Source organism: Sprattus sprattus (genome assembly GCF_963457725.1).
Source record: "Sprattus sprattus genome assembly, chromosome: 20".
Lineage (NCBI taxonomy): Eukaryota > Metazoa > Chordata > Actinopteri > Clupeiformes > Clupeidae > Sprattus > Sprattus sprattus.
In genome coordinates, this window is record NC_137918.1 from 17,939,177 (window position 1) to 17,956,717 (window position 17,541).

Sequence of the window (17,541 nt, forward strand, 5' to 3'; positions counted from 1 at the left end):
AGGTTCTCCCCTTTGCTGCCAGAGAACTGTAGCCCAAAGTAGTCCACCTCGATGATCCCCAATGCACGACACACCTGACAGGAGACAGAAGGGGGCGGTTAGCGTCAGCAGGGCCTAGCACACGTAGCTCAGCCTCTTAAATATTGACATATTTAATGGCCAATCAACTAACAGCGAGTAAAAGGCTAATAGACATGATGGCAGGCAACAAGAGTGACTACTGATGTTTCGATGGAAATACTCCCATTATTTTCTATTTGTATCCGTCAAAAGAGAAAAATATAACAGTTACGTGAAAGCTGTGGCGTGGAAACAAGCGCCTCTCGACTGCACTGGACTCCACAAGCTACCTCCACAAACATTTGTTAAGCCAACACGAACAGGTGAAACTTGTAGCGAGAGAGCGTCATGCCTCGACCTCAAATGAAGGACAGACTGCCCCAACTCCGATAGAGAGAGAGAGAGCTTGCACATTGACTACTGGTTGTTTTCATATTTCATATCAACATTCTTTACATACACATAGGTGAGGTACTTACAGTTGGCAGCTGCTAAACTCGTGTTGACGTGTGAATTTGAACTCATGAATATGAACTTGTTCATACAAGGTCGCACAGGCACCCTGAGTGTTTCTACCTTTCCCCATTATAAATGTATTAGTTAAGTCGAGAAGACTATAACATCAGCTTGAGCTATCACACACACACGTTATTCAAGGCTCCATACAGGACACCTCTACTGACACACACACACACACACACACGCGTTATTCAAGGCTCCATACAGCACACCTCTCCTGACACACAAACACACACACACACACACACACACACACACACACACACACACACACACACACACACACGTTCTTCATGGCTCCAAACAGGACACCCATTGCCTATTACATAACCAAGAGCGTGGTCTACAAGGGGGCGTGTGACAAAACAATAATACTCTGAAAATTCAGACTAATAATAATAATAATATAATATAATATAATAATAATCATCTGATAATTCAGACTGTCGGTTGGCATCCTGACTAGGATTTATAAGAGGGGCGAAATATACGTAATATGGTTCCGAAAACTGATCTGGATAATTTTTTTTAAAAAATGCACAAACGTGACTATTTACACACACGCACACACAGGCAGCCCGTTCTACCACACCGACACCATGTCTGGAGGCTGAATCAGATTGTATGAAAAAGCCTACAATTCATGAACGACACAGTACTCTTCTCAAAGAAAATATACTAGCCTATTCTAATCGGACCGACATCATGTCAAATTCTATCTCGGGTGAGTGACTTGGGTGAGTGGGGAAAGAGCAGCTTGCAATCGGTCCGATGAAGTGAGGACGAAAGCAATGAACTAAAGTAACCTCTAGCTGTCGACACCTCTTCTCCAGGAGCAGCTGAATGAGAGCATCCCTTGAGCACCCGCCCCCGGCGTCACGTTCAGTCCACGCACTAACATTAACACGCTTTACTTTATTTTTGTTATGGTACACCGAGCACATAACAGTTGCAAAATAGTTTATGATAGTAGGCGTCACAGCACGGTCCAGACTTGACACGTGTTTGCGGTCTCTGTGGCAAATGTTAGTCGTGATATTTTGATCTACCCCATGTTACCTGAGAAGGCAAGAGGAAGCTACATAGTAGAGCACACTCTGCAGGCTACGTTTTAAACTGCAAACGCGATCACATTAGGTTGTCCAGACAAATGTACAGTCAATTTGCGCAGAGCACGAACATATTAAATCCGTTTAACGATCAGCTTTTGAAAATGAGGATAATAATGATGGTTCGATGCCATACCTTATTCAGGCAGTCCTCTCCGTTTGCCTTCGAATCCACTTCTATTTCCATAACCACTGAATCTGGACGTGTAACATGACAAAGCATCTTGATCCGTAAAAAAAAATCTTTGGTCTACCCGTCTAAAAACGATAAAAGAAACTCCGTGCTGTCCCGTGGGTACCCTACATCTGGCCTTCCGTCACTTTCAGAAACCCTCTGTCTCCGTACACTGATGCTTACCGCCTCAAGCTGAGGTCTGGAAATGAATCGCTGTGCAAAAGTACAGCCTACTTCGGTGCAGCCAATGACCACGGAGTTAGCATGATTGCTCTGTGGCAGATGCACACGGGCTAGTAAGCGCCACCCGGCGATCACTGATGGTACTGCATGTGTTTGAGACCTGCACACACGTGTAACCATAGTTACATCATCACCGTGATTACGTCCGCCTCCACCTGCTCATTGTGTGTTGCAGGAAGTCAAGACAGTTTATTAAAACAGCGGCATCGTTCAGCTAAGGCCGTCTTTAGTAAAATAGTGTTAAAATTACAACCTTATGGATAATAAACACATTTTGAATTACAACCTTATGCATAACATAATCTATTTAAATTACAAACCCTTTGGACACTATTTGGTATTACTGCTCATGCTTTGCAAATATATAGATGTTTTACAAATGAAACTATGAAAACAATGAACAAATGATCTACCTACTAAACAAATAAAACAACCCACATTTGTTTAGGTTCTCTGTGGCAAAGCCTAAATAGAATAATTACCCTATTTAATTTATATATTTGTATTTATATCTTACTTAATTTATTCATAAACACACAGAAAAATGTATATTTTTTGTACCCAAAGGTGTCAGAAAAGTACCCTGTAAGGCAGTGGTTCTTAACCTGGGTTTGTTCGAACCCCAGGGGTTCATTGAGACACTCTCAGGAGTTCGGCAGGGGTCAAGACACAGGCAGTATAGCCCGGTTCACACTAGCAATGTTGTGACGTTTTTAATACATACCTACGTTTTGAAGAAATCATATTTTATTTTTCAAATTACGAAGGGTTCGGCGAATGCACTGATGAAGCTTGCAGGGTTCAGTACCTCCAAAAAGGTTAAGAACCACTGCTGTATGGTATGGAAATGGTCCTTAAGGTGGTAGTTGCAGACCCCTTGTTTCATTTTGAAGATACAAAATCATTGCTGACAGCCAAGGGTACAACGTTGTTCTTTTAACAAGCTTAAGATATGTAAATGTAAGGTAATGTTAAAGGCACTTTTATGGAAATATTATTGTCACACTTTAGGTTGACTGATCTTGCTAACTTGGCAAACTTTCTTTGCAACTTTTGCCTTTTTACACTTCTAGATTTGTTCTCCTTCCCAGCCTAACCCAAACCCCCCCCCCCCCCCCCCCCCCCCCGCCTCCCCTCCCCCGGCCACCTCCTCACCTGCTCCACTAGTCAAAGAATATGAGGTTCGGAGGCTCTTCAAAAGGTCAGAACACCAGGAAAGCGTGTGGGTCGGACATGGTGTCACCTGCTACCCTCAAGCACTGTGCCAGCGAGCTGGCTCCAGTGTTTACGGACATTTTTAATCAGTCTCTTCAATTATGCCATGTTCCTGTCTGTTTCAAATCTACTGTCATCATCCCTGTACCAAAAAAGCCCAAGATCACCTGCTTGAATGACTACAGACCGGTCGCCCTCACCTCTGTAGTTATGAAAGTATTTGAACGCCTGGTCCTCTCCCATCTCAAAGCATCCACTGACCACCCCATGGACCCCCTTCAATTTGCATACAGACCCAACCGCTCTGTAGACGATGCAATCAACACAGCCCTTCACTACATTCTACAACACCTGGACTATCGGAACACCTTTGCAAGAGTCCTGTTTGTGGATTACAGTTCTGCCTTTAACACCATCATTCCCGACCTCCTCCATAGCAAACTGGCCCATCTGAACATCCACCCCCTCACCTGCTTATGGATTACAGATTTCCTCACTGACAGGAGACAGTATGTCAGGCTGGGCCCGCATCTATCACAGCCCCAAACAGTTAACACCGGTGCCCCCCAGGGTTGTGTGCTGTCCCCCCTGCTCTTCTCCCTTTACACCAATGACTGCTCCTCCCGTGACCCGTCTGTCAAGACCATCAAGTATGCAGACGACACCACCCTGATAGGTCTCATCAGCAACAACAACAAGTCTGCCTACTGGAGGGAGGTCGCCCATCTAGAGCTCAACGTCAACAAGACAGTGAAGATGATTGTGGACTTCCGTAAAAGGTTCAGACATATCCTCCCCTTGTCATCAACAACTCCTCTGTCACTGTAGTCGAACATTTCAAGTTCCTAGGCACAACCATCACCAACACACTAAAATGGGACAATAACATCACTCAACTTGTGAAGAAAGGCCATCAGCGCCTGTTCTTCCTCCATCATGGTGCATTTCTACAGGGCCATCATTGAGAGTGTGCTCACATCCTCACACTCGGTCTGGTATGACTATGCCTCTGCCCGCTCTAAGGCCAAAGAGTCGTACGGGCTGCAGAGCGCATCATCGGCTGCCCCCTTCCCTCAATCAAGGACCTTCACAGCTTCAGATCCCGCAGGAAAGCAGTGAGGATCACAGCAGACCCCTCACATCCTGCCAACTGCCACTTTAATCGTCTTCCCTCTGGACGGTGATATAGGGCCATCATGACAAAAACTTCACGTCACCTCAATAGTTTTTTCCCCCAAGCAATAACCCTCCTAAACAGCTCTTGCACATGAGCTTTATGGCACCTCACAGCATTTTATTTATTTATTTAACATTTCTATTGTTGCACTACCTCCATTCCTATTTATGATCATACTGGAACTCTCTTGTATTGTTGTTCTGTCTTGTCCCTTTGTTCTGTTCTATTTGTAATGCTCCAGCCTGCATGGAGAAAACCAATCCAAATTCCTAGTACCTGTTTGTACATGGCGAAATAAAAGAGATTGAATTGAATTGAATTGTTTCAGCCTAATCCTAACTCATTGTTTCAGCCCTTGTTCTCTTTGTCCAGACATTAACACATCAAAGTCAAAGTCAAACTCAAAGCAGTTGTGTGATTTACCTGTAGTTTCTTGCAGTAACCGTCATTTTTACAAGATTTAGTGTAAAAATTGCTTATAGATTTATTTTGTTTCCTTTCATTGAACATGACTCCATATCAATCTCCCTCTCTCTATCTCTCTTTCCCACATCTGTTCACATCTCTCTCTCCCTCTCTCTATTTCTCTTTCCCACATCTGTTCACATTTCTCTCTCCCTCTGTCTATCTCTCTCTCCATCTCTCTCTCCCTCTCTCTCCCACATTTGTTCAGGAGTTGAAATTGAAAGCAACCATGGATCAAGGACGAGGACGAGGACGAGGAAGTGGACGAGGACGAGGAAGAGATTGTGGTCGTGGTCGAGGTCGAGGTAGAGGGGCCCCTGTCAGAGGACATGTTACTAGAAGATGCTCAAATGAAATTAGGGCAACCATAATTGACCATGTTATCAATCATGGTCTTTCCATGAGAGAGGCTGGCCAAAGAGTTCAGCCAAACCTGAACCGCTATACTGTGGCATCCATTGTGCGTACATTCCGCAATGAAAATAGGTAAGTCATTTTGCCTGTCTTTACAGTCAATTTACTGAATTGTGTTTCACTTTATTTGCACTCTTGGCAACAACCATTTCTATACTTTTGTAAAGTGTGTTGCAATACAATGCAGTACTGTACTACATGTAAAGTAATTTACAATAGAGTTACTGACTTTCAAAATACACAGTAGAATTCTGATTACTATATACATGTATTTACTATTCACAATTTTTACAGAATCAACACACTGGCCCACACTGGTGGCAGGGGCAGAATATTTACGGCAGAACAGGAGGCTGCTATTGTGGAAATGGTAGTTGGTAACAATGCGATCAGGTTGCGGGAGATAAAGGAAGCGGTCTTAGCTGACCAGGGGATATTTATCAATATCAACACGGTCAGTTTATCAACGATTGACCGTGTCCTCAAACGCAATCTGGTGGCAACAAAGCAGCTATACTTGGTACCATTCCAAAGGAATAGGGACGATGTAAAGGCAGCGAGTGCACAGTATGTACATGTATGGATCTGTCACAGCATATGGATTAGTGTTGCTGCATAACATTCAATTACTGTAGAGAACAGTACCTTTTGTATATGTAATTTACTCTGAATGTCTTTTTGAATGAGAGAGCGTAATGGATCTGGATGCTGACTCAACCCATTATGTGTTCATTTATGTGGATGAGGCAGGATTCAACCTCGCCAAAATAAGGAGACGTGGCCGTAACGTCATTGGTCACAGGGCAACCATAACCGTGCCAGGGCAGAGGGGTGCCAACATCACGATATGCGCAGCCATTTCCTCAAATGGAGTCCTATGCCATATCCCATGTATAGGCCCTTACAACAGTGAACGCCTACATTACATTCCTCGAGGGCTTGCATGAAAGGGTGGTGCTGCCACATGAGCGAGGCCTGTTCAGGGCGAACATGTCCCGGTTTGTGATAGTTTGGGACAATGTGGCATTTCACCATTCAAGAGTGGTGGATGACTGGTTCACTGCCCACCCAAGAGTGGTGAATGACTGGTTCACTGCCCACCCAAGGATGATGATTCTGTTCCTCCCAGCATACTCCCCGATGCTAAACCCGATCGAGGAGTTTTATTCCTGCTGGAGGTGGGAAGTTTACGAGCACAGGCCTCAACACCAACTGTCATTGATGGATGCAATGAATGAAGCATGCTTGGCGAATGCTGCAGAGAACTGCCATGGATTCGGCATTCGAGACGTTTTTTCCCCCGATACATTGCCATGGAAAACATAAATTGTGATGTGGATGAAAACATGTGGCCTGATCGTGAGGCCCGCCTAGACAATCCCTAAAAATGCAATATTTACAGGCTTTTCATTTGCTTTATGGAACTTTTTGTTTGATATTTGACTTTGTTTTGCATATTGCAGCCTGTCATTTTGATTTCTTTCTCTGTGGAAAATGTTACATTAAAAAATGACTGCAATAAATCTTTTTTTGTCGCAATATTTGCCATTTTGTACACAGTAGAACAAAAATAGGACCTTGTTTACAAAACCTTTTAAAGTATTCAGCAATACAAAAATAGAACTACAATATTTTTCTGTATACAAATTTTCAGAATTCAAATACTTTCTGACAGTATATTCCCTAAATAAGAGTGCTCAGTACAAATCCCAAATTGTAGTATGTTGTCAGTGGTAAAATAGTCAATACTGTGAGGGTGTTGCACAAAAGTTGAAGTGATGGTTTCATAGGTTGATATTGAAAGCTGTATTTTGAGTTTTGCTATCCATTGTTAAATAAATGAGAAAGCATACATTTTCAATTGAGCCCAAATTGTAAGTTTGGAAGGAAATGTTTGGTTTTGATTTGATTTGATTTGATTTGTTTATTTGATTAAGAGGGACAGTGTGCATTAATAAACATTAGAATGTAAATGCACCCAATTGTAGCCAAAAGGCTAGTTTCCATTGGCAGTCCCCCTGCCAAAGAGAAACTGGCTGAAGATAGGGAAGAAGAGAAGTGTGATGGGTGTGTGATACGTTTTTGAGAAGGTAGTGTCATTCTGCAAACCTCATACAGTGTTTTGGTCATTTCAGCTTCTGTTACGGGCTGTGTGTGAGCTGTTTTGAAAACGTAAACAGTGAATGGAAAAATTCGCCAAAGCGATTGAGAAAAACTGTAAAATAAAACTTACATAACTTAAATAAAAAGCATTCTATTAATTTTAACCTGTTCCTAGAAATTACAATGCTCCTTCCATTTTTTAAAGGTATATGAACTGAGCTGCCAAAAAATGTATGGATCATCAGCAATTCTTGTGCACAGAAATAGGCATGTCTGCTTTCTCCGGGAGGATACGAGATCATTTTATTTTTCCCTGCCTTGAAGAAAGGATGGGCTAGAGGTGCACAAGACGTGCTAACTGTGTAGAATTGTGACCAAGACAGACTACCAGCCTCTGAACCTGTCTGACTCTGAACGTCATCATCAGCTCAATTGGATGGAAATGGAGATTATTTATATAGTGAAAGCTGGTTTACACAATGAAACAAACGGCACTAACAAAATCGCTGAATTTGCTTATCTGACATAAAGCCACATTGAAAGAACAGAGGGGAGGCAAACACAACCTCTGCCTCAATGAAAATGGAAGATTCTACAGCTAAACTAGCATAGCTATGTCAGTTTTATGACAGTGTCCAACATCGGCCATTCTGTTAAACAATTAAATGCTAAGTTTAATGATGGAGTACAAATCATCAGCTAAATTGATCCATAATTAAAATTAGCATTTAAGTGTTTAACAGAATGGCCTATGTTGGACACTGTCATTTAACTGACATAGCTATTGGACACTGTTCATGTTAAACCTTTTGAAGGACATGAACATTCTCAAGTTTATGGACGGGAGGAAAACAAGAAATGGTGAGTTGTTCAAGAAGGTGGCTGTGAAGATGACGGAGGGAGGCTTCCCAAGGACCGTGGATCAAATAAGGATTCGCTGGAAGCATACAAAGAAGATATACTTCCAGGCGAAACGGGACAACGGGGCAAGTGGCCGAGGTCGAACTACGTGTCCGTTCTTCGACTTATTGGAAGAGCTACTTGGGAGCCGACCGCTATCCCGAGTGCAGGACCACGGCGTCGATTCGGGCGCCTCATTGCCAACTACCATGGGTAAGTTAATTTCAGTTGCATCGGACCACACCAAGAGTCGTACTCTAAAGCTCAGCCATAGTTTGAGCCAATGTGTTGAAACGTGTAGTAGATCTTCCCTCTAACTTGCAAGAAATTACGACGGTGAAAACAAGTTACAGTCAGAAAACATAAAGCTAACCTGGGTCCCACTTGCCTACCCTAACTTTCGAGGCTAACATGGGTGCCACTTGCTAGCTGGCCCATTGTCCCTGAGAAACGTGTCAGCAGTGCTAAATATGTGTTAAAACACATTTACCTTCCCCAACTTGCTGAATTAAACCAACGATGTAAAAAAGGTAAATTCATAAAATTGATTAATTTCGCCAATATCTCCATTAGGGAGATGGGTTACTGTCAATATAACACTGTCATATAATTATGAGTGCTTTGTCCTCCGCATCGTCGAAACTTAGGCTACCACTCACAAAAAAGGGAAACTGGATCTGGCGGATCGCAAAGAACTCTCTCCCTGCGCTAATTTAAACTATCTAATATGACTCCTTTTAGTCCTTGGTCAATGGGATCCCTCCTTTTGCCAGGGGTGTGGCAAGTTTAGCCAGCTAAACTTAGTATAGCCTGCCCTGGAGCAGGTTAGTGCTAAGTGATATGTTACTATGGTAATTTATCATAAGTTGCTTTGCCGAACCCGATAAGGGTTCGAATACACATAAGCGTTTTTTTTTTAATGGGACGCTAGAAAATGCATTGATTCCTATGGTACGGTGCGCTTTGCGTGAAAGCGAGCCGTACCATAGCAATCAATGCATTTTCTAGCGTCCCGTTTAAAAAAAAAAACGCTTATGTGTATTCGAACCCTGAAGGGGCGTTCTCTTTTTTTAGCCTGGAATCTAGTTCGCTTAACCGCTTAGCGAGCGTCGCTGAACAGTACCCTGGTAAGTTCTGCAATATTATAACTGCATAAACATACGGGCATCACAAAGAATCTTCATGTGATGCATCGACTCATCCTGTGTAGTCTAACAAACAGCTGATGTCAAGATGGTTACTACCACATGCCAAATCGGTAGGGATACAACCTACTTTATACCTGTCCTTTCTTTCTTAAGGGACAAGGACCCAGCAGCAGAGGCGATCGAGGGACAGAGATGTGCTACAGGAGATTAGAATCATCTTTTTTTTTCTCACAGGAATGGAGGGAGGACAATGCCAGAAGTGAGACCCGGAAGGAGCGCTTGATCGGAAGCATCATCCAGAGCACTAACGCTATGGTGGAGAATGGGATGCAGAGAATGGAAGCTTTTCAATCTCGAATGGAAGCTTTACACTCTCGGACAAACGCACCACAACAACCACATCATCATCAGCCACCACACCATCAGCCACCACACCATCAACGACAACATCCTCATCCACAACCACCGCACGACTCCTGTTATGGTTATCCAGCCACCTCCCACTACCAACAGCTGGACTAGGCTCATTGTCATTCTTGCACTTTTACACTTTGCACCTTGGACTTTTGTACCTTTTATATATATATAGTTTTTGTTTTCTTGTGCTCTTTTATGTCTTGTGTGCTTTTATATCTATATCTGCTTGTGTGCTTTTATATATATATTTTATATCGTGTTTTCTTGTGTGCCTTTATACCTCGTTTTACCTTTTGAGTACTTTATAAATAAAACACTTTACTAAAACTTCTGTGAGTGTTTCTTTATTTCTGGAATGAAACACACATGTAATTTTGTACCTTGGACTTGACCTGTACATACCTTACTTTAAACAAGGGGTGCCTGCAGAAAAAAAATGTGAGGTACGCACAGAGCCACCAACCCAAAACAAAAACATGCACATTAGCCTACTCTCGCGCGCAGATAATGGTTTATAGCCAAAACGCATTGCCATTATAATTTAAGTTAATTCTCCTTCTGCATATTGTTTAAAGGGATAGTTCGGTTTTTAAGACATGAATCTGTATGGCTTCCCCGTCACCAATCATGCATCACTTACCCCCGACAGCGTCCTGTGAGCAGAGTTCTCGTCCAGTTTTGGTCAAACCGAAAGTAGTCCTGCAGGTTTGCTAGACCCAGCAAAATAAAAAGTTTCTCTTCCCAAAACATTATGTGTTCAAAAGAGTGATATATTTGCATCCCAAAAACATTGTAGTGGAAAAAGTCACACCTCGTTATCACTTGGCCCTATTTTCAATACGCTCGATAATGCAATCTCACAGCTAGAGTCTACCTGTTTGATTCGCGAAAGTTGATTCGCAAAAGTTTTGATTCACCAAAGTTTACGTCCATCACAGGAACACGATGAAAACTGAGACAACATTTGATAAAATTGACATAAAGCATCGTTTTCCTGTGATGGACGTTTCTCTCAGGCAACTTTGCTCGTCAACTTTGCAACGTCCCCCCCTCCCCCTCCCTTCTTTTCCACACCTTCACCTCCGTTCTCACTCTCCCCAGCACCGTGGCAAAAGACACTCACCCACCCATCATCCCAGGCTGGATGGCCCCGAGGACTCCCCTCCACTGTCCGAAAAGACGGCCACGTCCAAAGGCTGTCCCCCGTCCAGATCCGCGACCCCGGCCGCTATCGCCTCAACGGCCTGCCTCGTACCCTCGTACTCCTCCCGCAGGTCCTCCATCCGCAGCCTCGCCCCTGCCGAGCCCACCGCCGCCGGCAACGCCTCCGCCAGCATCGCCGCCGACCGCTCCTCTGCAGACCGCCGCGGCTCCAGCGACCCGGCCCCCGACTCCTCAGCCGCCGAAGACTCCGCCGCTGAAGACTCCGCCGCCGAAGCCTCCGCCGATGTCTCATCTACCACCAACGACTCTTCCACGGCCGACGTCTCCGCCACTACCTCCGTCGTCACCCCCTCCGCCGCCTCAGCTGCCGCCATCGCCGCCGCTGCATCCGCCTCGGCTCTCTCCCTCTGCCGCCTGTTCTCCCCCTCGACTTCCCAGGGGCGGCGCCGGCCTCCTCCTAATCTCCTGAGGAGAGCGCCCTCTTAAATACTCTATTACCTGCAATAGCATAAAATCCCTCTTTGATGTTATTGGCAGGGATAATGATTGATTCATTAATCCCTGCAGCGCCAGGTAAACTTTGCGTATAGCAACGCCGGCTGTGGCTTTGCCAATGCATTCAGCGTCTGAGGAACAGTAAGCGCTCTGCTGCGGCGTGTACTGTTTGCTATAAACTGCGCCAGAAGGTCTTGCAAATAGATCAGTCCCTGTCTGCTGAATCTGTACCACTCGTACAAAAACTCGTCACTTAGAAGTAAGGGATTTTGGCAATCGTGAAATACAACTATGTTTCTGAAGGCTTGTCTTACAAGGATTGTTCCTTGGTCCACAGGGTCTCTCAAAAAGGGAGCTGCCATTTTTTTCCGGGGGTGGGGCAAGCTTAATCCAGGTACTCTTATATTAGCCTGCCCTGGAGCAGGTTAGTGCTAAGCGATTAATTACCATGGTTATTTATCAGAAGTTGCTTCGCCAAACTCGATAAAAGGGGCGTTGTCTTTTTTACGCCTGGTATTTAGCTCGCTAAACCGCTTAGCGAGCGTCGCCGAACAGTACCCTGGTGTTAATTTTATCTACGGGATCATCAACCGTTTCTCCACAACCTTTTTTGTCGCAGCATTTTCGCTTGTTCCCGATAAGGGACGGTGATTCTCTTTTAATTAGAGAGGTGATCTTCTTTGATTGCTAGGTTTTCAATTAGACAAGTGAGTCATTTGATTGCTAGGTTTTCAATTAGACAGGTGAGTCATTTGATTGCAGTTCCAACCTATCAGGAACTCCCTTATTGCCCCGCCTTGGGAGGTTATAAACACTCCTACTTTTTTTTCTTCACTTTTAATTCTCTTCTGAGGAAGTCACAACTTGGTGAAACGTTAGGAGCTCCACTTTAAGGTGTGATCAGTAGTGATGGCAAAGTGAAGCTTTCTGAACCAGTGAAGCTTTCCAGCCAATTGTATTGGAAAAAGGTTCATTCATTCAATGCATCTAAAACTCTATGATGACCTCTGCTGGTGAAAACGTGCAGTATGTTTCTAACCGCCTTTATTTTGGCCCAGTCTCTGTGGGTTGAACATGATTGTGAAATAAATCATCTAATGCATATGTGGATTCCTATATGAATAAAACTATTGTTTTTCCTGTTTGAATTGTGTCCATGTTTGTGTATTTCAATTCTCTGTACATTGGGAAGAAGTGGAACAAACACTCTGTGTGTCTTTCTGCATGTATGTATGTGTTCACACTAGCAGAAGAATACATAACAGAGATGAGGAGTGATATGTAAGCAATATCATTTAAAATACCTAATAATGCCTGTGCAGTTTATGGCAGTCATAGTGACTTATGTTAACTGTTTCTTGAATGTGGGAAGTGTTTTACAGAGGAGAGGTCAGTGGGGCAGGGATGGTGCTTGTGGACACGTTTGTCAAAGAATGGCAAGAAAAATTGAGGTGCTTGGGAACATCAAAACTGGTTTTTATTTAGAAAACAATTTTCTCCACAGTACTGGGGTTTAGTCTGTTTCTTTTTTTAGATACAATTTCCCCAGCCTTGGAAAAGACACGCTCACATGGCACAGACGAGGCTGGGATGCACAACAGATTCCGCGCCAACACAAAAAGATGGGGGTACACGTGTTTGTGCTTAACCCAATACTGCAGTGGGTCTTCACTGCGTGGAATGTTGGGCTCAGCCAGATACCTGCTAGTCTCCACTGAGGCATTAGCCGAAGCACTTTTTACCTTCCTCTTCTCGAAAACCTGGGCATCTAATAGTCCCCACAGGCCTGAAATGGTATAAGAATGCATACACATAAAACACATGTTTATATACATATAAACAATATCAATATTGACCCTAGGTCCATACCTGAGGAAGCAGAAGCTGCAGTTGGATCATCAGACGTTGATGGTGTAGGAAGATCAGGTGAGGGTGCAGGATCAGCTGTCCTTTGCCTTATGACAGTGGCCCTTTCTGCAGTAAGTTTTTTTTATTGCATTTTGCTGATTTGTTGTGTTGCAAAATCCCATCATTTTAAAACGAGGATCCAGGAGAGTTGCCAGAGCGTGCTGTCCTGCAGCTTCATAGTGTCCCATCTTCTCACTCATTAACTTAAGCAAATGTTTTGCCAAATCCTTGGCCATTGCATCCGTTAGCTGCTGTTCTTTGGCTGCAATAGTGTGGCGCAGCATCTCCACCAGAGGAACAATTTTAGAACCTGACACAACTTTTTCTGCAGAAAGCTCAATTGTTGCTTCTTTGAGCGGGCCCAATAGGATGATGCACTGACCAATGCTTGTGTACTGGTAAGAGGTCAATGGTGCCACATCAGTTGGGAGAGAGGCCAAGGCTGCACTCACTGGCTCTCTCTGCTCATAAAGTCTTTGCAGCATGTCCAAGGTGCTGTTCTATCGGGTGTCCACCTCTTGTATTAGTTTTGTTAATGGAGCACCCATTTGCTTTTGCAGAGAGAGAAGGTGCTCTCGAGCTACGGTGCTGGTCCTGAAGTAGGTGGCAATATCCCTCGCCTTAGTGCGCACCTCCTCCAGTCCTGGTGTTTGTTTTATTGCCTTCTTTACGACAAGATTTAAGGCATGAGCGATGCAGTGGCTGTGCCTTATCTCCATAATGCCACTACAGAGACTCATGTTGGAAGCACCATCAGTGGTAAGGCACATGACCTTAGATTTGGGGATTCCCCATTCTTCCAATATGGAGGTTTTCATGCCCGCAATATTCGAAGCAGTGTGACGCTCCCCAAACTTGCCAACTGCCAGCAAAACAGTAACCAACTTGTCCTCCTCATCGACAAAATGGCAGGTGAAGGCCAGGTATGAATCCATGTGGATGGATGTCCACATATCCGAGGTCAAAGCCACAGCAGTGGCCTTCTGGACCTTCTCTTTGGCCTTCTGCTTCTCCCCATGGTATCTAGCTTCCACCATGGACTTCAAGGTCTGCCTTGATGGAAGGGCATAGGTGGGGTCCAGAAGAGACACCAAGGCCCTAAAGCCTTTATCATCCACGACCTAAACAGTAAAATATATTTTAGTATGTGTTTTTACACAAATATATATATGTACTGTATGTGGCAAGTAAATATCCTTATACCTTGAAAGGCTGTGAATCCTGGACAATCATGTTCACCAGTGCCTCATCGATCTTGGCCTTTCTATCACCTACAATACAACAGGTCATGGATACATAATATAGTACCACTGCAAGTACTTTGTAATGAGTAAATGCTGGCATGTAATTCACGTATTTAAACATGTATTAACATTAATAGTATATGTAGAAAGGAATGACTAAATTAGAGGAATGGTACCCACCATGGCTGCTTGCTGCAGCTTTACCAGCCTCATGCTTAGCACGGAAGTGCCTCAGCATGGATGAGGTGTTGTTATTATAGGCCAATTGCTGATCGCAAACCAAACATTGGACCTGAAAACAGAATTTACAAAAGGTCATTTCTCACAAATACAATAAATACACATGTATAGTTTGCCAACAACTTAACTAATCAATAGGCTATGATACAGCAAGTCTCCATTATGATCTATCAAACGCGCACATTCCTGACAATTACGCATGGCACACAGCTTTAATATTTTGATGACACTCGTTTATTCTAAAGTACAATGAAGAGAACCAAACACCTGGGCCAACATTTGATTATTAGACATATGCAAAGAACTCCATTATTCCATGGGTGGCTAGCCTAAGTAAGGAACTTCATCTATGGCACGGACAGAAATGTTGACTATCAAGGTCAGTTTGTCACTATTTGGTCCATGATAGTAACATTGACAACATGTTTGATGATAACAACACAATTAAAACTCAGTTTTTTAATGTGGGGACCTGCTTTGCCAAAGCCTACCCAACCTCCAAAAAAAAAAAAAAAATGTATAGGCTTAGCCTGCCTATTGCCAACCTTGTTTGGGGAAATCAAATTAAAGTGCTCCCACATCTCGGAGCGACCTCTCTTTGCCACAGGTTCCATTTTAATTGCTCTCTGCTAATTCTACTAACACGCTATGAATAAACTCTCCTGACTCGCAACACTTTCGACCACTACAAACCAACAAGCGCGCGCCCTGTTTCGCGCACCTTTGAATCGAATTGAAGCAGTCACGTGAACGTGAGCTGGAATGAAGCTTCAGACGTCACTGATCACATGATCAGCAGCAAACGAACTAAGCACCAATACATTTGCTTTGCTCTAGAAAAGAGATTGGATTCAGTCCCTTTTATTTTTTATGTTATTTTATTCTTGTTTTTGAAAAAAAAAAAAGTGACTCACCCGTTAAAACGAAGCTTGTTTGCACACATTCCTGTACAATTAAACATCTCTCTAATGGTGAAGTCCTTTGTTTGGGCAGAGAGCACTCTTGCAACAGATTATTTTCTTTTCGGAACATTTTATTACAAAAACCATATTCCATACACTTTATCACAACCCCAACACATCCACAGAAGCTCCCAAACACCCATATTCAAAACCAGAATCCAAACGAACTCACAGACAACCAAAAACCACTTTTCTAAATCACCCCATGTGCTCGTGCTAACTGGCCAATTAGCAAAACCCCATTACCAAACACACTTCAGTCAAAAGAACAAAGGAACACCCATTTTACACTCCATACACTTTATCTCAATCCCAACACATCCACATAAACTCTCAAACCCCTATATCTAAATCCAGAAACCAAACGAACTCACACACAAACAAAACCACAATTCCAAATCCCCACATGTGCTTGCACTAACTGGCCAATTAGCCAATTAGCAACCCCCATTCCCCAACACCCTTCAAACAAAAGAACAAAGGAAAACCCAACATGTGCTCGTAAGGCTAACTAGCCTACGTGCTAGTCAGCCTCACCCTCCCTTCACCCAAACCCACACAACAGTACAAACATTTTCACCCAAACACTTTCCAACAAACCCGGCGACAAACCCTCCCCACTACCCCCAATAGTCTCTCAGGGGTCCTACCAGCACATACAAAATGTTGCCATTGCTGCCGTTTTACTGGTTGTGAATGGGGTCATTGCATAACTGAAGTGGAGGCCGGTAAATTTGCTTCCTAAAAACAGATGGGGGTCTGGGAGGTCCTTCTCGCCGTTCTCGGGTCGCTTCTTAACAGTTTCATGTTTGAGTCTCTCCCACTTGGACCCCCACACGAAATAAAATACCGCCCTCTCCAGACCTAAAAGGAAAAAACTAGGGGGACTAAAAACAGAACACAAGAGTAAAAGCAAGGGTAAAACAACAGCTTTAATAATTAAAACTTTTCCCTCGATCGTCATCTGTCTCAGTCCCCAAAATCCCAGTCTCTGTCTGACTTTCCCTAACATGTCAGTCCAGTTACCCCGTCCACCACCCTCGTCGTCAAATTTGAATCCTAAAATCTTTGTCAGTGTTTTTAAAAGCTACTTCCAAATTTGGTGGTACGTCACCCCACGGCCCAAAGAGCTGGGCCTCAGACTTGTTTCTGTTGAGCTTAGCGCCCGAGGCCCTTCTGTACCAGTCAGTCAAGTCGAGTGCTCTTTGGACCGATAAAAAGTCACAACATAAAAGGGTCATGTCGTCCATGTAAAGTGTGCAAGTCGCTGTCAGTCCACCTGGCAAGTCCAGTCCTTTGATCCATTTATCCCTTCTCAAAATCTGTGCCAGCGGTTCAATGCAAGCAATGAACAGGAGTGGAGATAACGGACACCCCTGGCGGACGCCAGAGCGAACACTTATCGCTTTGGTTAGGTGCCCATTAACAATTATTCTGCTACTAATATCCTGATAGAGCAGTCCCATCCACTTAACAAACCTCCCTGGAAAACCCTTTTTTTGCAGTACCTGAAACAGGTATTGGTGTGAGACCCGATCAAAAGCTTTTTCAAAATCTAAATTTACAACTATAAGCCTAATGTT

At 43.7% G+C, this 17,541-nt stretch overlaps 1 protein-coding gene across 1 annotated transcript in view; it reads right to left on the reverse strand.

Annotated features, from left to right (window-relative positions):
* Positions 1 to 2,025, reverse strand: part of mylipa (myosin regulatory light chain interacting protein a) — a 15,803-nt gene extending 13,778 nt beyond the window's left edge. Inside the window, exons 1-2 of the mRNA XM_080858873.1 lie at positions 1,825 to 2,025; positions 1 to 74 (exon numbers count right to left, since the gene is read on the reverse strand). The exon at positions 1 to 74 is cut by the window's left edge and continues 117 nt beyond it. Coding sequence (XP_080714999.1) covers positions 1 to 74; positions 1,825 to 1,911 — 161 coding nt within the window. The 5' untranslated portion in view covers positions 1,912 to 2,025. The remainder of the gene's footprint in view (positions 75 to 1,824) is intronic.
* Between the last annotated feature and the right edge of the window lie 15,516 nt (positions 2,026 to 17,541).